Source organism: Leuresthes tenuis, unplaced genomic scaffold (assembly GCF_036924035.1).
Source record: "Leuresthes tenuis unplaced genomic scaffold, fLeuTen1.0.hap1 SCAF_20, whole genome shotgun sequence".
NCBI lineage: Eukaryota > Metazoa > Chordata > Actinopteri > Atheriniformes > Atherinopsidae > Leuresthes > Leuresthes tenuis.
The window spans coordinates 33059774-33085423 of NW_027325374.1; the positions used below are offsets into that span (position 1 = coordinate 33059774).

The 25650-nt window shown below is 40.6% G+C and overlaps 1 protein-coding gene across 1 annotated transcript; it reads left to right on the forward strand.

The window, feature by feature from the left end:
* Positions 1–344: 344 nt before the first annotated feature.
* On the forward strand, positions 345–25245 carry rfng (RFNG O-fucosylpeptide 3-beta-N-acetylglucosaminyltransferase). Its single transcript, XM_072373285.1, has 9 exons — positions 345–789; positions 6438–7001; positions 9651–9699; positions 16475–16577; positions 16859–17012; positions 19400–19485; positions 21048–21213; positions 21400–21485; positions 22376–25245. Exons 2-9 carry the CDS (start codon positions 6531–6533, stop codon positions 22443–22445), a joined length of 1185 nt encoding a protein of 394 aa, XP_072229386.1. The 5' UTR covers positions 345–789; positions 6438–6530; the 3' UTR covers positions 22446–25245.
* The last annotated feature ends 405 nt before the right edge of the window (positions 25246–25650 follow it).

The following is a 25650-nucleotide window of genomic DNA, read 5'->3' on the forward strand; positions in this document are numbered from 1 at the left end:
TGTTCAAATACAAATCACAAGTCAAACAGCACTAAAGTTATCTGAATTCTAAAAGGTATTAGTGGTAAAATGGAGAGCCGTTTGGGAGCCGAAAGAGCCGATTCTTCACGTTGAGATGAGCAAATGATCCGGCTCACTAAAAAGTGCAGAAATTCCCATCACTTGTACCAAGATGGCGGCGCTTTAGGCACGCCCTTCCACAGTCGATGCGGCGTCTCTGTATATATGTCTATGGTTAACCCATCCACAAACCGAAAGGTGATAATGAACAGTGTAAACCATTTCGTCGGTAAAAAAAAAAAAGTTACAAAAGAATAACCGGCACGTGTCTGACAACGAATATGACAACTGCGCCAAAAACTCGTATAGCACAAATGCAGTCTGGCGACCCGTTTGGGCTCGTTTAGCTTATCTTTATTTTGAAATATTCTCCCGGAAATTCCATCTGTCTTTTGTCTTTAACTTGCCGTAACTACCTGAGGCGAGTTTGTGAGATATTTTGAGTTTACCAGAACAACAGGCGTTACCAGCAGAAGTTACCCGGCTCATCTGTCCCTCCCCGTTCTGTTAAATAAGATGGGGGCCCTGATCTGATCAGGCAGGTCGAGGAAGAACCAGGGATACCGCGTATTTGGACTGAAGTCCAATAGGAACAAAAAGGAAGACGAGGATACCACGCAGCGGATCTGTTTCTGAGCGAAGATCGTTTTCAAGTTGTGTCGCAAGTCCTGTCATTTTCTTCGTGAATTAGAGTCGTTGTGGAAAACAGAAGCTGAGGATAATTTCATGGTAAGTTGTGAGCTCCCACTGCTCTACATTCATTTATTTTTCTGACCTAGCACTCCGCGTAGAGTGTCCTGCTACATATGTCGTGCGTCAGAGTATCATGATATAAATCGTATATAATATATAAGGAGCAGTCTTAATACATCTTAATTTAATGTCTGATCTTCTTTACTTCGTTGGCAGCGCTGTCCACGCTACTATTGCTTCCATTCGCCATTTAAACTGAACCGGAAATGACACCTTTTAATGAAATGTAAATGAAAACTTGTATGTCTGCATACCACCCTCAACCCCACGTCCTATTCGAGTCATAGAACTGGTGAAAATTAAATACCGAAAATTTAAGGATAACTTAAGTATGTCCTTTTTTTGTTTTTGTTTTGCTTGCAAAACAATGACTTGGAGCTGTAATATATTAACCATCATTCACTGTAAGCTCCATGTCCTCAAATGTTGCTTGGATGGCATCACACCAATTGGTTGCCAGTGAGCTCTTGGACCATTCTTGGATCCTTGAACCATCCAAGCTTGGAATTCTGGGATCAGTGGACAACCTGCAGCCATCTGAGCCACAGCTGAGCACATGAATGATCATGTTGCCAGCATCTGCTAACACATTTTTAGATGAACAAGTGCAAAACATTGATTTAAATTATGATGATTTCTTAAGGTTGTGGTTACATCTTTTTTTTTCTTCTGAAAAACAAGCTATAATAAAAAAAGGGAAATCAAAGAATACAATTAACTTGGTAACAATAACCTAAAATCAAAAAAACTACTGCGAAAATAATGACCTTAGATAAATCCTGTTCCAAGATGCACCTTCAATTCAATTCAGTTTTATTTATAGAGCGCCTAATTACAACAATTGTCATCTCAAGGCACTTAAATAATAATTAATCCAATTAATTAATTTAAAAGTAATCCAATTAATTCATATAGAGCCAATTCAAAAAACAATATCCTAGCTAAGGAAACCAACAGATTGCACCAAAACTTGTTTTCAGTCCAATCTCCCGTTCTGAGCGTGCCTGAGGCGACTGTGGAAAGGAACGACTCCCTTTTAACAGGAAGAAACCTCTGGCAGAACCAGACTCAGGAAGGGTGGCCATCCGCCTCGACCAGCTGGGGTTTGAGACAGAAAAGAGGGAAAAGAGGGGGGAAAAACACCATAACACCATTCAAAGGATACCTGTTGGAACAGGGAAACACAAGTTAATAACCACAATAATGTCACATGTACATAATATCATTTGAGAAATTAAACAGGAGGAAAAAGAGAGCAAAGTGAGGAAAGGTGTGACAGATGAGGTCCCCCAGCAGTCTAAGCCTATAGCAGCTTAACTATGGGATGTTTCAGGATTACCTGAGCCATCCCTAACTATAAGCTTTATCAAAAAGGAAAGTTTTAAGCCTAATCTTAAAAGTGGAAAGGGTGTCTGCTTCCCGGACATTTACTGGCAGCTTATTCCACAAGAGAGGGGCCTGATAACTGAAGGCTCTACCTCCCATTCTACTTTTAGAAACTCTGGGAACAACAAATAAACCTGCAGTTTGGGAGCGAAGTGCTCTGTTAGGAAAATATCTTACAATGAGATCTTTAAGATATGATGGAGCTCGGTCATTAAGAGCTTTATATGTGAGGAGAAGAAACTTAAATTCTATTCTGAATTTAACAGGGAGGCAATGAAGAGAAGCTAAAACTGGAGAAACATGATCTCTCCTGTTAGTTCTCATCAGAACTCTGGCTGCAGCATTTTGGATCAGCTGGAGGCTTTTCAGAGAATATGTGGGACAGCCCAATAATAAGGAATTACAGTAGTCCAGTCTTGAAGTAACAAATGAATAGAGAAATTTCTCTGCATCACCCTGAGACAGGATGTTCCTGATTTTGGCAATATTACGAAGGTGAAAGAAGGCAGTCCTAGAAACCAGTTTTATATGTGCACAAAATGATAAATTCTGGTCAAAAATAACTCCAAGGTTCCTCACTGTAGAACTAGAAGCCGAGGAAATACCATCTAGAGTAACTATATAACTAGACAATTTCTCCCTGAAGCGCTCAGGTCCAAAGAGAACAACTTCAGTTTTGTCTGAATTTAAAAGCAGACAGTTCTGAGTCATCCAGGTCTTTATGTCTTTAAGACAGGCTTGTAGTCTGACCAACCTGTAGGTTTCATCTGGTTTCATAGATAAGTACAGCTGAGTATCATCAGCATAGCAATGGACATTTATGCCATGTTATCTAATAATGTTACCTAATGGAAGCATGTACAAAGTAAAAAGAACTGATCCAAGCACAGAACCCTGAGGAACTCCATGACTTACTCCAATGTGTGAGGAAGATTCTTCATTTACAAGAACAAACTGGAATCTATCAGATAAATATGACTTAAACCTGCCTAATGCAGTTCCTTTAATCCCAATAACATGTTCAAGTCTCTGTAACAGAATGCTGTGATCGATCGTATCAAATGCAGCTCTGAGATCCAACAGGACAAGCACAGAAACAAGTCCGCTATCAGAAGCTAACAGGAGATCATTGGTAAGTTTCACCAGTGCCGTTTCTGTGCTATGATGCACTCTGAATCCTGACTGAAACTCTTCAAACAGATTATTTCTATGTAAATGATCACAAAGTTGAACTGCAACTATTTTTTCAAGAACTTTAGACAAAAAAGGGAGATTGGATATAGGTCGATAATTAGCCAACACTTCTGAATCAAGAGTAGGTTTTTTAAGTAAAGGTTTAATTACAGCAACCTTAAAAGTCTGAGGTACATATCCTATCAACAAAGACCGATTGATCAAATCCAATATGGAAGTGTCAGTTAAGGGGAAAACATCCTTGAACAGTCTGGTTGGGATTGGGTCTAAAATACAAGTTGATGGTTTAGAAGAGACTATTGCTGTTGTTAGCTCAGAGAGATCAACTGGGCAGAAACCGTCTAAATACAAATCTATCTTTTCAAACTATCTTTCCAGACTAATTGAGACTCTTCTAAATTAGAGGAACGCCACTGTCTCTCCAGCTTTCTTGCAGTCTGCTTTAACGCACACAGCTGTGAATTATACCAAGGAGCCAACCTCTTCTGACTGATTACCTTCCTTTTCAGAGGGGCAACATCGTCCAGTGTTGTACACATTGAAACTGTATTGCTGGAGTAAAATTTAGGTAGCCGTCCTCTGTCATATCTGCACATGGCAGTGAAGAAAAGGATGATAAAATCAGCTCTTTAAATCTGGTTACAGCATTCTCTGATAGACACCTTCTATATTTAACTTTCTTCTCAGAAGCCCTTTAGTCAAGTAATGTAAATTCAAAAGTTATTAAAAATGGTCAGACAAGACAGAGTTATGAGGGAACACTGTTAACTGTTCACTCTCAATGCCATAAGTCAGCACAAGGTCAAGGGTATGATTAAGGCAGTGAGTAGGTCTGTGAACACTTTGAGAAAATCCAATAGAGTCTAATATAGAATTAAAGTTAATATTTAGGCTGTCATTTTCAACATCTACATGAATGTTAAAGTCACCCACTACAATGACTTTATCTGTACTCAGCACTAACTGGGATAAAAACTCTGAGAATTCAGACAGAAACTCAGAATAAGGGCCAGGTGGACGATACACAACAACAAACACAAGAGGTTTTTGTGATTTCCACTTTGGGTGGGAAAAACTGAGAATCAGAGATTCAAAAGAGCTAAAAACTAATCTTGGGTCTAGGACTGATTAGGAACCCTGATCTGAAGATAGCTGCCACTGTGTGTACATACGTACAGACAAATACTTTTTATGAATTGACCACAGAAGAATGAAACTTTTAATTTGATTTTGGTTGGCATTTGATTTAATATTTTTTCAAAGTAGGACTGGTAGAGAGGACATGGGAAATGTCACAGATGAGTTAACGTAGTTTGTAATAGTTCAACTGTGTCACAGTTCCAGAGCAACATGTCGCACCGTATTAGCAGAATCTCTAAAGATAACAGAATCACCCAAAGATATGGCAACATGCATTTAGTTTAGGACTTGTCAATGTCAAGGCCCTCATTTCTTTTTAGAAACCTTTTCACTTCTGCAGCTAAAAAGCAAACAGTTACCATGAATGAGAAGTAATTGAGCCTCGTGCAACAACCGTTACGAACAGATTTGTTCTTCAGTTATGCGTACGAGTTATTTAGGGGAATTTGCACATTCACCAATGTTTTCGTATTTTAAGTTTTCTTTCAGGCATGAAAAGAATTCATGAGTGATCCAGACCTGTCGTAGGAGTCACGTAAAACAGTCTGCTGTTATTTAGCTCAAGTTTGACTAATGGATTGTGTATTTAATTACTTTGAAGCAATCATAAAATTATAACCCATAATTATGCTGACATTATTCTGTTGGACTTAAATTATGCACTAATTGAAGATTAAACTGACTGTGTACATAACAAGGTCAATGGGAAGTGTAACCAGACTTGCTAGTTTTTGATGCCTTTGCGAGTCAGGCTCTTGGAAGAGAGCCTGTGTTTCGAGACCGTGTAGATATCCTGCTGGAGACAGACGAATGGCTGACATCCCGATATAGATTGCCAATGACTGTGCTGCTTCAAATATGCAGCTTGTTAGAGCCACAACTCCACAGAGAAACCAAATTTCACCACTCTCCAGGACCTCACCACCCTTGGATTTTTGGCCACGGGAACCTTTCAGAGGGAGATTGGCGACAGATCGGGTGTGTCCCAGTCCTCTATGAGTCGTACGCTCCCCTTAGTCATCAAAGTTCTCATCAGTTTATCACCCATAGTACATCAAATTCCCATACACCGCTGTCCAACAAGTACATGCTGTGTTTTGCACAATATTGCCATGAACGAGGGTCCCCCAGTACCTGAACCAGCCCAGGCAGACCAGAAGGTGTGGTGCCAGAAGACCCCCTCATGGACCGCCCCATCAAAGTGCCATCATGAAGAGGCAACAACTGACTTGCACGACTTTAGTTGCAGTTATCGAGCGCATGCCCATGGCGAGACTTTAAAAAAAAAAATTTTTTTCATATCAAACCATTTCTTCTTTATTTTGGTGACATTACAAACTGCAGCTGATATGGAATTAACAGCACTTGTAATTGCTTACTTCGCTATAGCAGGTCCTGCAATTCCACTGCTGACACTGCTAAAAATGACAGTTGTTTTCTTTTTGGATCTCTGAAAGCAGAACTTCAATCTCAGAGCCCATAAAGTTGTTCTTTTTGCGCCTTGATGCCATTCTCATGACTCAACATTCAACACTTCCTGGCACAGGAGAGAGGAAGCGTAAAAGTATCATGAAAAATGTCATCAAACCTCTCTTTGTTCTAACTCCCCACCAATGTGAGCTCCTCACAAAGGTCTGTCCTGCACCAGATTAGGTTTTTAAGAATCATCAGAATCTCTTTATTCGCCAAATGTACAATGTACACAGGAATTTGACCTGGTGTAACAGCGCCACAGAACATTAAGTAAAAGTCGACTTTGCAGAGACAAGTAAAAAGGAAGTTGTGGATTTGAGAAAAAAATATATACAAGATGGCAGGAATAAATATTGTTGACAGGTATTGAATAGAGCATGAACATGCCTCTGAATACACGGGTGAGTTTTAATTTAGTTCTTTCTGTGCAGGTTTCCATGTGATGGTGTGACGATGGGACAGGGGGGTGCTGGAAGCGACTGCAGCCCTGGAGGCTGATGAACCCTCTTCTTTAGCCAGTCAGGATGCACATAGTTTCAGTAGGTGTCAGCAAATTCTGCTTCCTTTTTGCTGTTGCATTCTGCTGCCTCCTCCTTCTGCTCATCCCAGCCCTCCAGCCCCCACCACGCCAGCTGGAGCTACCTCAGCCCCGACCTCAAGTTAGACCTGCCCAAGCAAGACCATCACACCACACCTTGGTTCCAGCAGGCATTGACAGTGCTAGGGCCACAGACTCGCCCACAGGGCTCAGTGGTTTAGAGATCCAAAGAAGAACCATTAGGACCAAACTTACTCAGAATGAGAAGCACAGTCACAAGCTAGGTGTGGCCTCTGAAAGAGTCCCTGAAAGAGATGTGGGTCTAAGTTCATGGTCCAAGTCTCTTGACATGCTTGAGCTGAAGGACCTTTTCATTGCGGTGAAGACTACCAGGAAGTACCACAAGTCCAGACTGGAGCTGCTGATTCAGACCTGGGTGTCCCAAGCCAAGGAACAGGTGAGGATAGCTGTAGATATCCATGCGGTGGATACAGTAGATGAACTGTATCCACCGCATGGATACAGTTCTGTTCGCATTGTAAGGACTGAATGAAACCATATTATTGCTTTTATACGGTATTGAATCATTTGAATACTGAGGTAGAGAAAGTGTCTGTAATTAGGTAGATTTATAATGACTGGGACTCAAAGCTGATTGGATTGATTTAGGATGAAAAGGGAAAAAGTGACTTAGTTTTGAGAAACACATTTTAATGTCTACGGTCAAGCACCAATGTCTGGGTTTCAAATTTCGGTTTTTGATTTTCAATTAGAAGATGTGACGATGACAAGGTGATAGGAACAGTACAAAAAAAAACTCAAGATGTTTTTGCTTGTTTGAAAGAGGACTTGGTGCAAAGTGAGGACAATGTAAACAACTTCACCAACTCGCATCAACGGTTAAAGGGACATTGATCTCTTTTCTGGTCTGGTTTTTGGTATGGTTTGAAGGATAAAAGTGAGAGTATAGAAAATTATTATTAGTTGGGGCTCCACGTGATATTGCTCTGTTGACTGATGATAATAAATGATTAATTGATAGTCAAAATATGTGCTACTATATCAATATTAAACACCACTTTAACTTTGCGTTTGCCTCAAGCTATCTCCATTAACCTTATACTCAAGCATGAACCATCCAGTAAGGCTATCACAAGTTTGGCACATCAGCTAAAGCTCTCTTTAATCCTAAAACATGATCAGACTGACAGAGCAAAGCACTCAAAACAAAAAGATAATCTGCTGTTATATAAACACATTCTGCAGAAACCATCTAGATTTTTATTGCTGCAGATTGTCTAGTGGTAATGGATTTGCATTTGTGGACTTTGGGTGTTACCTTACCACCAGAGACTCCCAGCTGTTGCGGTTAAGTTTATCTCACCAATGTTTAGTTCATCCACAGAAAAATTCTAAGACTGTGCCAGAATCAAGTTGTTTATCAACGTTACAGTACAATGTTCTGCAGATTCAACTGTTGCACATTGTGGGCTGCTTGGGATAAGGTGTGTGGGACTGCATGTGGATGTTGTGTTCTTCTTATTGTTACCTCACTGGGTCCTTTTTGAGTAAAGTTACTGACATTGTGAAAACCAGTAGTGCTCATGGAGGTAATGAAGCGGAGTATAATGTCTGGGGTCCAGATCAGTCAGGGTGGGTGTCTCTGGGTAACACATGATTTCATTAGGATTCAGATGGTTGCAAAGAGATTATAAAATGATTATTGATGCATCTTATTTTTCTTTACAAGACCTTTTCCTAACCTTGTGACTTATTCCTTACTTTCAAAGCATACAATAATCTCAATATCATTTATTGATAAAACAAATAATAAATGTGGCCAGTTAACTGGAAGTTTACATTCGTCAGCATATCCCCCACACTGAAAAAGACCCAACAGGAAAAGTGTCTGCAGCAGCATACTGGCAGTGAATTGATACGGACGTCAACATATTCTGAATCATTACCAAAAAGTAACAGACCTCTAAGCAACATCCTCCTGTTAGCTTCAATATAATCACTCTTTCACTGCTGTTGCTCATGACGCCCTATCTGTCCATCATCTGTGACAAAGTAGCACACGTCACATGATTTCTTCAGGAATGTCACTTTTGGTCTTGTAGAGTGTGGGGATCACTGTGTCAGTAAAATATCTCTGCTCCAAAGTGTGCAACATGACCCATAAGCCCCTTTTGTACAACTGAATATGGATGCAAATCCTTGGAAATAAAAGTTGCAATACAGTTTGTAATTAGTTTGTCAAGTTAGGGGTTAAGTATGAAGGGCTAATGGTTAAAGTTAGGGATGAGCCTCCTGTGATGGAGCATTTAATGTTTTGACAATATTACATGGTCTATTATCATCCTATTATTAAAAGATTTTGAGTCATGTGGGAATGACTTTGTGTGTGTGGGATTCTACACATAAAGTTGTATTGGAAGCAATTAGTAAGTCCCACTTTCTGACAAAGACCCTCTGTGTTCAGAGAAAGACCTTTAACTGCCCCACTTCATGCAGACATTTTGCAGTAGGTTTTTGCTTAGTGGCTTGCTTCAGACTGAAATGGTCTTGTTGTCTTGTGTGTATTTTTTGGGATTCATACTGAGCTATTTTATCTGTAAATAAGTGATTTTTCTGCACTTGTTTGGAAGCTGTGCTGCTTGAGTGGATTCTTCTCATAGTTTTGACGTTTTTCAACATTTGTTATGATGAATTGCCATACCAACACATGAGTGGTTTGCCAACAGGAGAAGCTAATTGAGGTTTCCAAATGCCAACTAAATGCTAATTCCCACACAATTTCAAGTGGAAACACTGTGGATGTGGGGGAGGAGCTAGAAGGAAAAACAAGTGGAATAAGACTGCTGACCAGGTCTTCTTCCGACTTTAGTGTGCGTGTGTGTGTGTGTGTGTGTGTGTGTGTGTGTGCGTGCGTGCGTGCGTGAATTGTCTTCAGTCTGATCTTCTATGTTTGACATAGTCTGTACTCTTTCCCCCAAAATTGCCACACGTGTTCATTGGCCAAAGAAAATATAAAAGCCTCATAACAGTGTGTTTGTATTTGTTTCTGCATGGCACACTAACGGTATGTCCTTGTCTGTTTCAGACTTACATATTCACTGATGGTGAGGACAAAGAGTTGCAAATGAGAACTGGTAAGAAACTTGACTTTCTTGGACATGTGTCCGTAGGATTTGACGACCAAGCAAACAGGTGAAATCATACAGACACTATTAGTATTTAGATTAGTGGCTACCTGTCGCTCAGTCCCAAGTCTCTTTTTCATTTCACTGGGTTGAACAGTTTTTTGGCTTTGTATCTGCCATTCTGGGCTTTTGCAAGTTCACCTTGTGTGTTATTTATAGTTTGCATGCTGACAGTGTTTTGGAATATAAGCTCTGAGCTAAATATAAACGACTGGTTGGGTCCAAACCTTGGACTAGAACTGTATATCCTAAAATTTTATAAAGAGTGATATCAAATATGACATTACTTTGGAACACTGATTGCAATTTTCAGCTTGGTTTGAGTTTATTAAATTGCATCATGTGTCTATTGACACAGCCTGTGACATACACGCTAAACGTGTGTACAGGTCACGTCTTTCTAAAATGTCACATTTACAGACCGTGAGGTTCCACATGAAGGCTTAAATTGACCACAATATCACTTGGATAAAAATAAATAAAGCTGGTCACTTACCAGTCCACAGGAAAGCTGACAGCTCATTGTCACTCCCACTGATATCTGACATAAGTACGGTAATTAAATCATTAAATCATCTCACAAAGGTTATCAGAAAGTGTGGTTTAACACAGCTTCTTGATGTAAGAACGGTATTTTACTCGTATCAGTAATGAAATTAGAAGATAAAGCTACTATAAAGGAAATCATGGAATTTCTGACACTGGTATCTTGCCAGTATGCAACTAGCTGGTTTGATCATCCAACTCTGCCAACATTCAATCAGCAGGCGTTTGAGGTCTGCATCAGCTCATCATGAAATTGATGGCAGTAACACTTGTTGGGACGGGGCAACAAAAGTGAACATGATCCAGAAACACTGTGTTCTCTGGACCCAAGCTCATTTAGAATGACTGAGACAAAGTGCAAAATGTAAGATCTTTTTGGAAATGATCCTCCTGACTAAAGAAGGGAGGGTTAGGGTTGGGGATTATCTGGCTTCTCGTCAGGGTTACATCTGTTGCAACAGCATGGCCTCGTAGTATCTTATATCAGACAGGAATGGGACAACATTCCTCTCCCAAAGGTCCAGCAGCTGGTCTCCTCATTTCCAGATGTTGTTAAAGGAAGAAGAGAATGCTACACAGTGGGGAAACATGGACCTGTCCCAACTTTTTCAAGACGTGCTGCTAATGTCAAATTCGATTCAATATGATTTTTCATAAATGGTAAAATGTCTCACTTTCAACATTTGGTATGTGTTCTATGATGTATTCTGGTTAAATTATTGATTTATTATATTGATCGTTCTCTTTTTAGTTCACATTTCAAACAACGTTCCAACTTTTCTGGCATCAGGGCTCTGTGATGAATGTAAGCTAATTCGAACTATTCAGATTGTGATTATTTAGTCATTAATGTCAATTTGATTAATTGGGAGCTTAGCAGCGAAGGCATCCATTGTGTTAGTAACTTTTCCTATTATTATTTACCTACTTTCTGCTGCAATTGAAGTCTATGGCAGCCCCTATGGTAAAAAGTTTTGAAATATGACACACGTTTTCCGGACAGTCCCATTGGCAAAGTCAAGAATTTTCATGCCCGAAAAGTGAACTCTAGCACCATCAACATGTCAAAGTCTGAAGTGCATTCAGCTGTATAACTATGGACTCTTTGGTCCAAATTTCACAAATGATGGTACATTGAAATCCAGGGATCATGACGAGTTCAACGCACCCTATGACGTCAATTTCCACCTGATTAGATTTTCTGCCATTTTGAATTTGATCAAAATCCTTCAAAAAGCATTTCAGGTCACACAGATTGTCCGATTTCCACGAAAATTGGTGCATAGAATCTTCAGACCAAGCCGCACAAAAGCCGTTATGTGGAATTTTTATTACGGTTCAGTTTGCCTGTACCAGCCAATCAAACTTGGCTGCATCGATGCCAAACAGGGAGTGAGGCTATATTTTGGCAACCGTTTTATGTTTTGACTTGAAACTTCTAACACTCATGACCACTTCTGTGAGAGGCCCAAGAATTCTGGTGACCATTGATCTTTAGGGGGCGATATTGTGGTCATGCCATCCATCCTAACCATTGCAGTGGGGGCAGCATAGAGCAATTTGATCCAGCCCGTAAACCTAGGGCCAAAGCCATACTTATCCAGAACTGAAAATAAATAATTCCACTCGACATGATCAAACGCCCTCTCTGCGTCTATAGAAACAATACACTCTGGAATTTGGTTATGAGAAGGCGTGTATAGCACATCGAGAAGGCGTTGGATATTGAAAAACCAATGTCGGTTCTTGATAAAAACCTCAAAGGCCTCATCCAGTCTGAGAGCTAGGACTTTAGCCAGGATTTTAGCATCCGTGTTGAGCAGCGAGATAAGACGATGGGAGGCACAATCAACGGGGTCCTTCCCTTTCTTCGCTATAAACATTATCACTGCCTCCGTCAACGATGGTGGAAGTGAGCCACAACTGCAAATTGTGCTGAAAGGGGCTTAGAAAAATGCTAAAACAATTCAGAGGGAAATCCGTCTGGCCCCTGTGTCTTCCCAGACTGCATTAAGGGAATGGCCTGGGCTAACTCTGCTTGAGTTAAAGGAGCCTCTAGTTTGTTAACGAGGTCAGGCGGAACATATGGAATAGGAGGCAGGTTGAGAAAGGTGCTAATCCTTACTCCTCTCCGTCAAATTCAGAGGAGTACAGTTGAGAGTAAAAGTTCCTGAAGCCGTCGTTAATCTCAGCAGGGTTAGAAGTACTTTCACCAGTGTCAGAACGGATCCCAGCAATAAATTGTTTAGCGCTTCGTCCTTTAAGCAAGTTAGCAAGTTCCCTGATTTCTTCTTGTGTTCATCATGTAAACTATTGTTCTTTAATAGGATATTTTGTGTTTGATGGGTTGACAGAAGGTCAAATCTGGTTTTGAGATCAATCTTTTTAAGGAACTTATTGTTACTTTTTTCTCACTTAATTGTGTTACTAATTGTCAAAATGAATGTGAGTTTTACATTCCCTTGTTCTCCACCAGCTGTCACGTGACAGGGCTGAACGGATCGTTCTCGTTCGTTAATTTGTCACGTGACAGCTACTGAGTCAGTGTCAGGCTTTAAACAACAATGGCAGGAAGGATACAGACACAAGTCACCTTATTGTGTATTTGCTTTCCCAGGTTTTCACATGGTTTGAATTGTTTGTGGCATTTTGTATATTGTACTTTGTCAGCTCAGCTGAAGCAAACTATGTTTCTCTCAGTGTTAAGTGTTTAGAACCGTGGCCTTTTTGTGCAACGCCCACAGTAGGGCTACAGCGCCACCTGCTGGAAAAATGAACGAAATGATTCGTTCAAAGATTCGTTCAATTTACTGTTCGAGAGTAAATGATCCGATTCAGCCAAAAGACTCAAAGTTCCCAACACTAGCTGAGAGTGTTTAAATGTGCATCATAAATTTACCGTATACATCTTTAGTGTTGTGACGCCAGAAAGTTCTCCGCATCTTTCACCGAAGTATTTCCTCCCACCGTCCTCTGTTGTAATTCAGAGCTTCGCTGGGTATAGCAGTGATGGTTTGAATCCCAGCTGGCAGAGTGCAGACATCACCTCTCGATAAGCCATGCGCAGCTCCATGATTTCAGGGCAATAGTCTTCAAAGATCGCCACTGGGTTCCCCTGGTAGAGCAGTTTTCCCCTCCTTTTGCGAGTCTCCTGGATAATCTTTTCCTTGACTCTGTAGTTGTGAACTGTGGAATTATCAGTCTTGGTTTCCCACTAGGCAGCTTAGCAGTCAGGGCTCTATGGGCATGATCCAACTCCAGGGGTGAACTCAGAACCTCATCCCCGAAGATTTCAAGCAGAAGCTTTGACAAGAAAATAGTGGGTTGTGTGCCTTCAACAGACTCAGGCACTCCCCCTATCCATATGTTGTTGCGTCGGCTGCGGGATTCAAGCTCAATAGTCTTAGCTTTTAGCTTGGCAAAGTTATCCTCCAGAGCAGTGTATTTAGCTTCCATCTCCTCAAATTGGTTGCTGATTTGGTTTGGGTTGTATTCCAGAGAAACCAGTTTTTATCCATGGTCCGAGATGGCTGCTTGGACACCATCTAGTTTAGTTTCGAGGGATGTTAAGGCTGACTTAAACTCAGGGGAGAGGGCTGTTGTGTGCTCTGCTAGTAGCTTAGCTAGAGCAGCAATGCTAGCAGCCGGTAACTCGTCGTCCTTTTTTCCGTCCTTCTTAGTTGACTTCGATGCCATTAGGTCTGCGGGTATTGGTAGAAGTGACTTCAGCATAATTATACGACAAATGCCATGTTGCAAGTGAAAAGTGAAAGAGTTAAATCTTAAGTTTTAATGAAATGTTGTGGGAGCTTAGGCGCAACACGTCTACTTCATTCTTGACCCGGAAGTCGTGCCATTTTGATTTTTATCAAAAACCTTCAAAAAGCATTTCAGGTCACACAGATTGTCTGATTTTCACGAGACTTGACACGTAGAATATTCAGACCAAGCATCACAAGAGTTATCTTGTGTATTTTCAAATTTTGCCTCCGTTTTCCCGTAGCAGCCAATCAAAGTCAGCGCCAACACGCCAAACAGGGAGTGAGGCCATATCTCTGCGATGCATTAACGTATCGATGTCACACTCGTGACACCTTCCTGAGCAGCTATATGCTTGCCTGCTATGCTGCTAAGCTGCTAGCCCCCCAAGCTTTGCATATTAAGTGTTGTACAGAACTTGAGGTGGGTGGTTCATTAGAATTTCATAAGGATGCCATGGGGACATTTCCAGACAGGACTCATGATGGAATTATTACTTCTCATGTTATAAGGTCAATGAAAGATGATCATCCCCAGCCCTCCATTTCAATAAACTTATGCTCTTGTAGGTATTGTCATCTCTCATTCCTCACCTCTCATTAATATAGCTTCACACCTCAGTTTAGCATAGGGCTGAACGATTAATTGCATTTGCGATAAAATCGCAAAGTGAAAAAAATTAGATACCGTATTTTCCGCTCCATAAGATGCACCTAAAAGCCTTGAATTTTCACAAAAATCGGCTGTGTGCCATATAATCCAGTGCGCTTTATGTGTGCACGGATACCGCCATTTTGAATTTACCACGGGGAGCGCCGAGCATTCATCGGGGCATTAAGCCCCCTCCGCATCACTCACCGCTCTCCCTTCGCGCCGCTCACCGCCACGATCACTTTTGCCGCGCCTCTTTGCTCTGTACATTGGAAATGAATGGCAACTGGCCACTTCCGTCGCTCGCTTTGCGTTCGGTGTGAATCCAGGGTCAGGCGGATCCCAGCCATTCACTCTGAATGGGGCGAAGATTGTATCAAGCTCGTACTTAGCGATTGAATCCTGTCATCATTAATGCTTTTGCCCATGTCCCAGTGAGTGCCTGTTCTTCAGTCTGAGATTTAAAAATGTCTACATTTGGTGACAGTTTAATCTCCTCTGGCAGTTCTCCATGTTTAGTCTGGACTCTGGACTGGACCAGCTGACCTGAGTCCTTGGATCTAAAAGCTCTGCTGGGTTTATATTCTCTGAACATATTACAGATGTATTTTGGGCCTAAACCGTTCTGGGATTTGTAAACCATCAGTAGGCTTTTAAAATCTATTCTGTGAATGACTGGAAGCCAGTGTAAAGATTTTAAAACTGGTGTGATGTGTTCAGATCTCTTAGTCCTGGTTAAAACTCCAGCAGCAGTGTTCTGGATGAGATGCAGATGTTTAATGCTCTTTTTGGGAAGTCCAGTTAAAAGACCATTACAGTAATCAAGTCTACCGGCGATGAATGCATGGATGAGTTTCTCCTGGTCTTTTTGGGAGAGAAAACCTTTAATTCTGTTGATGTTTCTGAGTTGGTAAAAAGCTGCCTTGGTGACAGCTTTGATGTGGCTGCTGAAAGTCAGATCTGAGTCTATCAACACTCCAAGGTTAGGAACTTGGTCAGTGATTGTAAGGGCCCGAGTCTCAAGATATTTACCAATGCTGACCCTCTTCTCTTTGCTCCCAAACAGAATGATCTCAGTTTTGTCTTAATTTAATTGTAGAAAATTCTCTCTCATCCAGGAGTTTATTTTCTGCAGACACTGACACAGTACGTCTGCTGGGCTGCAGCCGTCTGGTGACAGTCTGCATAACTGTGATAATTGATATTAAAGTTCTGCAATATCTGACCCAAAGGGAGCATATACAAGTTAAACAGAAGAGGTCCAAGAATTGACCCCTGGGGGACTCCACAAGTTATGGCCACTCGCTCAGATTCAAAGTTGCCAATTGTAACAAAATTACTCCGACCTTCTAAATAGGACCTGAACCAGTGAAGGACCGCTCCAGAGACTCCAACACAGTTATCCAGCCTCTGCAACAGGATTCTGTGATCTACAGTATCAAACACAGCGCTGAGATCCAACAGAACCAGAACTGAAACATAACCAGAATCAGTATTCAACCTAATGTCGTTTAACACTCTAACCAGAGCTGTTTCAGTGCTGTGATGACGTCAGAAGCCTGATTGAAAGTTATCAAGACTTCCACTTTCATTCAGAAAGTCGTTGAGTGGGTTAAATATAACTTTCGCAATAATCTTGGATATAAAACAAGGAACACTAACGCTATTATAATGAACAGTATGTTTATTATGTATCTTCCAACAACATATGAACTATACAGTAAATAAGCAACTGTGCCTGTTTTGTCCTCTGATGTCTCTGTTCCAGGAGCTAACATTATCAACACAAACTGCTCAGCAGCTCACAACCGACAGGCTCTGTGCTGCAAGATGTCTGTGGAATATGATAAATTCATAGAGTCTCAGAAAAAGTGAGTGAAATGTTCCTGATGTAAGACTGCAAAGATGCAATATAAACTTCGAAAAGAGCTAGTCCACCTGTTGTTGATGACGTTTCTGACTGCACATCAAAATGTACACTGCTGATAGATGTGGGCTTACTTGCCACCTCCATAAAAAAGGTTATGGTTATGTTTGGGGTATGGGTTAGGCATATAATAGGCCAGTGTAAGGCACTATTCAATGCATTGTGTCAGTGGAATTTCCCCATGAAGATATTAAGACAAACTTGTGCATGCATATTATATTGTAGGTGGTTCTGCCACGTGGATGATGACAACTATGTGATCCTGCCCAGTCTGCTGCGACTACTGTCCTCCTACCACCATAGCCAAGACATCTACCTGGGCCGGCCCAGTCTGGACCACCCCATAGAAGCTGCAGAGAGGGTCAAGAGTGATGGATCAGTCAGTCAACTTACACCTTATTAACAGCTTCTGGCTTCACTCAAGAAAACCATATAAATCAGTTTCTTGGAAAGTTTAGATGTTGTCCATCCATCCATCCATCCATTTTCTATACCCGCTTTATCCAACTCAGCTGTCATTAGGTGAGAGGCGGTGTACATCCTGCACAGGTCACCACTCCATCACAGGGCCACTATCTACCTCAAAGTCACATAAAGCTTCTTTGAATTTATTTATAAGCTGATTCCAAGCAAAGTGAGCAGCAACTTCAAATACCATTCTCCCAGTTCAGTACAGATTCTGGGAACAGATAGCAGGAATAAAATCCTGAAGACAATGACATTCACTTTGGACTATATCCAGTGTAATCCTTTCAAGGATGCATGCATATAGATACTAAAACCATAAGATGGCACATATTTCAAATTGGAAGATACAAGCTTCTTTTTTTGGTCTTAAATGACAGATATATCCTGATTGTTAAATAAAATCCTTATTTTGTTTAATTATTTCCCCCCTAATCGCTGGATATGAGGCAAAAAAGATAAAGAACCACCAGTTTCTATTCCAAGATATTTTTGATTAGCTATAACACTGGGCTAAAAGTCCTTATACAGTCCTCATTTCTTTCTGTTTCCCTCCAAGCAGCCAGACTTTCTTAAGATCTGTCAGAGGTTTTCTTTGGACATTTCTTGCTTTTTCACTCCTCTTCAGTCCTTGTACCGGAGCATTTTCAGAGGAATGTGTTTTTTCTCTGTTCAGCCACTTAACTCTGACCTTTGAACCCATTCAGGCAGAAAAAAGGCTCCTAACTCAAGGGATGAACCAGTGTTGTGTCGACACAGAACAGACAACTTAGCAAAGAAGCCATTTTAAACTGGATCTTTAGGCACTTTGTCACAAAGACACATCATTTGTTCCCATTTCTTTAGCTGCATCTATGAAAAACAGCAAAGAAAACACAGTTTGACAGACAGAAAATAGGATTTCTGCAGCAACAAGGTGATTCCCAAAGAGCTATTAGCTGAAAACTTGGCATATCTCAGCATGGTGTGCAGTGTGTCCTTAAAACATTTGAGGAAACTGGACAAGTGGAGGACAAAAGAAGAAGTGTCAGGCCTAAAAAACTATCTCCAGCAGATGAACAGGATCTGAAAGTGATGTCCTTAAGAAAGAGGAAAAAATCCAGCTGTGACCTGACAGGACCTGAGAGATGCATCTGGACCTTCAGCTGATCCATCTACTGTTGGCCCAAGCCTCATCAGAAATGGTCTCCATGGAAGGGTGGCTGTCAAGAAGCCGTTCTTAAGGAAGGGAAACAGGGAGAAAAGGCTGAGCTGTGCCAAATGACACAAGAAGTGGACTGAAAATCAGTGGCAACAGGTCTTATGGAGGGATGAATCCTCCCCAGAGCCCGGACCTCAACATTATTGAAGCAGTGTGGGATCATCTGACAGAGAACGGAACAAAAGGCAGCCCACATCCAAAGAAGAGCTTTGGGATGTCCTTCAAGAAGCCTGGAGAACTATTCCTGAAGACTCCTTAAAGAAATGACAGAAAGCTTGTCTCAGAGGGTTCAGGCTGTGTTGGAGAATAAAGGAGCTCAGACCAGAGATTCACTTTAAAGCTGCTGAGAACTGATAAAAACTCTGTTTCTGCCCCATATTCTGTATTTATATTCATGTTTGAACATGTTTCAGTAAATCACTGCAGCTGTTTCCTGTTTTTATATAAAATACAAAGAAATGAGGTCATGATCAGGACTCTTAGAAAGAATTAAAGTCCAAAAAGAAGCAGTAGACTCAAGATTCACCTGAATTTTTTTGTTTTAGAACATCGTGAGTTAAACACACATTTTTTTCTTTTATGTGCATGTTTTATTTATCTAGAAAGTTTAGGGTTTAAATCTTTCCCCATTTGGTTTTACAGAGTCCCAGATTGTTGTAGCAGCAATACACCCTGTGAAGAGGAATTGCCTCATAATCAGCTTTTTTGGGGGGTTACGGTTAGGGTTGTTATGTAATCGGATTATGCAACAGCTCAGTTTATCAAAATGAGAGGGAGATTATGATTTGATAAATACAAGAATGTTGATTAGTAGTTTTGAATAACATTGCTGCATTAACTCTTTGATAAAGCGGTTGGAATAGCCAGAAGTGGTAAGAAAAGTAAGTGACCGAATGTATTAATATGATCAGCTGTACAGCAGTTTCAGATATTGTTGTTATCATGTTGGCAGTTGTTAAGGAGTGATAACAACATCTGAATCCAGTGGTCTCTATTCAAGTTTTAGTGTTCAGTCCGAGAACCGTGTCCTGTGCTGTGAGGAAGTTTACACCACTAACAGCTGGATGACATGGGTTTTTTTTTTCCCCATCTCATTTCAGGTGTCTGTCAAGTTCTGGTTTGCCACAGGTGGAGCAGGTTTCTGTATTAGCCGAGGACTGGCTCTGAAAATGAGCCCATGGGCCAGGTCGGTTCACAGTTCTCCTGGTTCTCCATTTTCAACGAATTCCCAATTTTGTACTTGTTGAAAATGTCAAACAGAAGAAACCATGAAATGCCTAATCTGAACCCATGAGAAGAAAGGTACTTCTGATCATGTATTGTTTTGGCAAAGCAGCAAGCAATAGGATAGTATATACACAACTATCCTATTTATTGTGTGTTATGCATACACGAAATTTGTCCTCCGCTTTTAAGTCATCCAGGTTGGCACCTGTTGACACTCACTCATAGAGACAGATGGGCAGCCATTCAAAGCGCCTGGGGAGCATGGGGGTACAGTGCCTTGCTCGAGGGCAGCTCGGCCATGACAAGGAGGTGGACTTACACCCCTCCAGCTGTTAGTTTCATCAATCTTTTTGAGTGACGAGAGTGGGAATCGAACCGCCAACTGGTTATTGGACGACCCATTCTAAGCACTGAGCCCCGGCCTAATACAATTATATTGTATTAGAATGATTAACATTAAGAATAAATGATAGAAGTATATTTACAGATGGTCCCATGATTAGTAAGTTATAGAAAGATGTAATAAGGATTTGTTGTTATCTGTGAAAAAGGGCAGTACAAATAAAAATGTACATATAGTGATTAGCGGTGTATTAACAACAGATGTGGAGTGCAGTGGTGAGTTGATCTATTACACAGTGATAAGCTGTTGTTTAATGGCATTAATGTTTTCCTGAAGCGTTCATTGTGACAGCGAAACTGAATCAGTCTGTTGGAGAATGAACTCCACGGTCTCTGATGTGTTTCATGGAAGGGAGGTGATGGATTGTCCACGATGGAGCAGTTTGGTCAGTGATCTCCTGTTCCTCACTGACTCTAACGTCTGCAATTTCTGACCCACGATGGATCAGTTTGTTGAGCCCGTTGGCATCTCTGGCACTGAAATAGCAGACCACAACACAGTAGATGGCACTCGCTGCCACAGACTGTTAAAGAAGAGTTACGTGTAAAAAACACAACTTATATATTAAATACCTAGCTCTTGAAATAGAACATGTGAAGGAACCATGTAGAGTGGTCTTACCAGACTATGAAATACGTTTTCACTGGTGAATAAGATTCTATTGTAGAGAAGTTCTCTTAAAAAATATTTTATTGTTACAAATGGGCTGGATTACTGCAGTCTTTCTCACACATGCAATTTCTTTGGCATGTTTCAGCAGAGTTGTGTGAGGAAAAAAATAAATATCTGCAACTTTCTCGATGGTTTTTTAGCTGAGCTAACCGGACATGCTCCAAAGTAAAAACTGTTGGAGATGACAGATGTCTGTGAGTGTCACTGTTAATCTTCCAGAAGATTTAGATTTACAGTGAGCAACTGTGTGTGATAACAACTCCTTCCTACTCTGTTTTGCTGGACTTTATGTTGTTTTCCTCACTCTGCAATGGTGCAGCCATGATACCATTCAAATCTTTGGGCACACACAGCCATTCATTTGGAGTAAGTCCAAATATAGGCGATACTGAAAAGACTGAACTTAGATATATATTGTTGGCTTCAACTCTTTGTTGTGGTTTCAGTTTGGGGAATTTCATCAGCACAGCAGAGAAGATCCGACTTCCTGATGACTGCACCATAGGCTACATAATCGAGGCCCTCCTGGAGGTGACTTTAACACACACACACCTCTTCCATTCTCACCTGGAAAACCTGCAGAAGCTTCCTGCTGACAATGTACTGGATCAGGTGAGTGGGGCTGTGACCACTTCTCATTTATTTACTGTATAGAAGGACATTTGAGAGATGTGGGAGTCTGGTCATTTGTGATGCATAAGTTTGTTGCTGTGGAAAAAAATGTGCTGTTGGTTTCTGGTATATTATATTCGGGGAAATTGTTCATTCATTGTGTGTTCTATGGTGGTGTTTCACCAGGTGACTCTCAGTTACGGAGGCTTTGAGAACAGAAGAAATGTGGTCAGTGTTGTTGGAGGCTTTTCCCTGGCTGAGGACCCTACAAGGTGAACACAAACACTGGACATAAACTGTGTTATTCACTTAGCTTTTTTAAAGATTCTTTTGACATTGTTTGCCTTTATTATAGTTGCAGTTGAAAGAGAAATAAGGGCAGAGTGGGACAGCAGCATGCTGTACACATCTGATCTGAACTGGGGCCTATGTTTGGCTTAGTTCAGTTGAAATGTGTTGCTACATTATGATGCCCAATGACTGCAAAAAACTGTATTCCACAGTTAAGCACCCTGCATCTTACTATAGTTGGAGGACTTCCACTAAGTCAGATTTACACTGTATACTCAGTACAAGTCCCAGTCAAATGTTGGACATCTAACATTGACCTGCTGTTATAAAACCCTTTACTCTTTCTGGATTAAGCATTATTTTTGTCACACTGCTTGGCTTGCAGTTTTATCCTGAATAGATTGGGTTCTTTCCCATCAAACTTGAGGATCTGCACAATATATGAGTGGGCCATCAAGATATCTCTTTTTTCCAGGCTAACAGGCTTGGACCAAACCAGGGAAATATATTTAAATCAAAAGTGAATAAATCCCTTTTTGTGTTCACATATTGTTGGCATAAAGTGCCAAGTGTGCACCATCAAACAGCAAGAATAAGTTAATACTGGTCTGGACATAACTTCAGCAGTGGTTTTAAAATAAAATATCTGTTTGTTGAATTCTTCAACTTTGTGACCGTTTTTTTTTACACTTATGATCAGAAACATCTAAAATGTGTGTATATATTCATATATATAATTATGTACAAACACATTTTTGTAGGTAAAAGCACTCACACATTGCATGAAGTCATACCTTCTGATGACAACTATAGACATGCTCACATTATGTTAGCATTTAAGTTGCTCTTTCCCTGTCTTTTCACCCTGCAGGTTTAAGACGGTCCACTGCCTTCTGTATCCAGATGCTGGGTGGTGTCCAAAGTTCAAACCTGAGTACTGAAGCTAAATTGCACTGTGTTTCTGTCATTCAGTGTAAGACTGCCTCACTCCGCCATATCTGGATCAAACTGCATTCAGCTGGAAACAATTTAGCCTAAGAGTCTAAGCATGTCCAAAATTTAAAAAAAGCCAATGCAACACCCCAGGTTCCTGAACTGATACAGTCTGATTGAAGCTGCTAAATGTAATCTAAAGTTTAGATGAAGTTTCACCTCCTTGTTCAGCACTCTGTTAGTGGTATGGCAACATTTTATCTTGACTAATGTTAGGAGACCTGAAGTTGTGTGTGTGTGGGTATGATAATAATCACATGGTAATAATTACGTGCCTTTATAACCTTGCCTCATCAGGAGCAGTGTTAACTAGACAAACTTTGCTGCATCTCCCCCGCAGGAACCTTTCCCATGAGCCAGGCTCTTTTCTCTTTCATTGACCCTCTCCATTTTGACGACAGTAACCAGGGACCTCAAAAGAGTTTTTGTGGAGAAGGTTTTGCCCCACAAAAGGCCCTGGTAGGGAGGTGGTACTTCTGAGACAACCCTAAACCTTTTAGGGTGGGACTTGCAGAGCTCAACATTTCAGATTTTTTTTTAGATGATTCCCAGAATTTTATTTCCCCCTTCCTATTTCAGCCTTAAGATGCACCACAGCTCATAAAATATGTTACCTTAAAGTTGAACAACAGAAATAGTTGTTGCTCTTTGGAAACACAACATTCAGACTGTCATGTATATTTTGGTGGCTCCAAAAAGAATGACGAGAAGGAGTTGAGATTGAGACAAGAACGCAGTAACATAAAAGCAATAAAATATTAATCTCTGATTGTTTCAGCAGTTCTACTCCAAAGCACCAATATCCAGACCCCATAAAAGTGTAACATTGACAGATTGTGTGTTAATGCTGCTGAAGCAGACCTCCAGGTTCTGCTATAGGTCCAGATTCTGCTGAGCACTGTTGGGGTTGAGCGCCATACTTCAGCTGGCTGCATTTACCCCATCGACCCAGAACATTAGAGTTCAGAGAAAATACAGCAGACCCAGGGCTGACATAAAATCTAGTTGCTGGAATAAAGCTCCAAGCTGCTAAAGATCAGGATTCTTTTGTTCATAATACATCTTTAGAGACCCATAGATTAACTATGGGTTTCTAGAGCTGCATTTTGGCACCCTTGTGGTGGTGGTTTCCACACCACCAGCTTCATTTCAGAGTACCGGCTTCCTACTGTATAACAATGATAATACCAGAAACTAGGACAGATTACCTGATTGCACTGGCTCAGTTCAACACACACTCCTCTGGATCCTTACCTTTGGCAACTGGTTGTCTCATATTTTGAAACTTGATCTTTATGTCTCATCCATTAGATGATATTAGTATGCAAAAAGCGTGTTGTATTATGTGAAACACCATACAGTATTATCATTCCCTTCTTTCTTTATAAGAGTGTAGTAGTTTGTGTAAATAAGGGACTGAGTCCATCCACATGTCATTGTACTATTGAGCTGATACCAAAATATGAACTTTGAAATATCAATGAAGAAAATGTTGAAGGTACTTGGAAAAGGTAAGCAATACTGAGACTGTAATTGTGTTTAGTCTCAAACATAAACTGAGCTGATGAAGAAATTAGGCTTCTCTGTACGGTTTGAATGTTGCCTGGTACACTTTTTATTCAGTGTGTAACTCACAGGATGCTTTCATAAAAGCCAAATTTCTTCTCCTTGTATTAAGTTGTTTTTATCTGGCCCATGTTTATGGTTTTGTACTGCTTGGATGTTATCATTTCCTGTATGTTACTGACTGTAGTTAGATGTTACAGTGTCTGTCTAAATGTTGGTGGACTGCATTTCACTTCAGTGTAATCTTTCTTTGCATAGCTGGTAGTTTTAGCTCTGCAGTAATCTCTCAGGAGGAGCTGCACACAGTCGGAATCAATGGATTGAGTTAAAGATATTGAAATAGAATTGTCACAGATGTAGCATGGACACTCTATACACAGAAAAAAGAAGTCCATTGTCCAAGCAATTGCAATGGATTTTGGTGGTTTATTTATCCATTGCAAGCAAACGAAGAACAAACTTTCTCCAAACTTTTTCCTGCTGCTTCTCTTGCTCTGGTAAAAAAAAAAAAACCAAAAAAAAAACCCACCCCTTCTTATGGGGTCCCTGAATCCTCAATAGGCCCATATTTCTATGAAAACCTAACTAAATAGGTAAACTTAACATCTTAAGCATCCAAAAGAAAAATGCAAAACAAAGTGCAGTTAACAAAAACTACTCCTGAACTACTCCTGAACTACTCCTGAAATCTAGACAAATATTTTTTATCCCCAGAGGATTTGAAATGTGTCCATATACACCCAAATCTGCATGGTTCTGCTCATCCCCTTTTCAGCTGTGTGGATGTAGCCCAAATGTAGCGCAAGGTAAGTCTACAGATGCACTGACAGCATGAAAATCAGTCATAAGTAGTTACACAAGCATCCAACTTAGACTTCGTTCATGGGTTTTTTTGGGTTTCCACAAAATTCAAAGTGTTACCTGTAAGCCACAGGTTACACTTGCACATAAAAAGCTATATAATGGTGAGAGGATGAAATGTTCAGATCACCATAATAATTTGTGTCAACATTGGGAGATCTAACATCAGTACAGCCTATTTTAGTCTTTAGTTTTATTTATTAAGGTTTAATAAAGCAAAGTAAGTCCCACATTTTAAATGCTTATACTGTATGGAAATGTTTTTTAAAACACTGCTACCATCCTTTTCTTAAACTAATTGTTTGTGCACCCCCCCCCCCCCCCCCCCAAAAAAAAGAACAAAACAAATGTGTAATGCACCAGTCAACCACTTTTGCACAAAAGACTAGAATCCAAAACCATTTGTCTCACTGCAGGTCAGTGAATAAAACCCTGTAAACCCTGCCTCTGATGTATTTTGATGTTTCAGAAAGAATAAAATCTTACTACCTTCTCAAGTTGCTGTAATACTGAGTTGTTACTACATGCTTAGCAATCAACTTGCTTATCATGAACAACAGCTACGTAGATGTTATTGAAACATGGGAGCAGACGTTGAAAAGATAAAATCTTGTGAGCCATCGGATAGCTTTAGAGTTGTAAACATGTTTGATCTTAAACCAAAGCAGATGTAACAGCTTTTTTCCTGCCCTCTGTCAGGGTTGGACCAACAAACGCAGGCAGTGC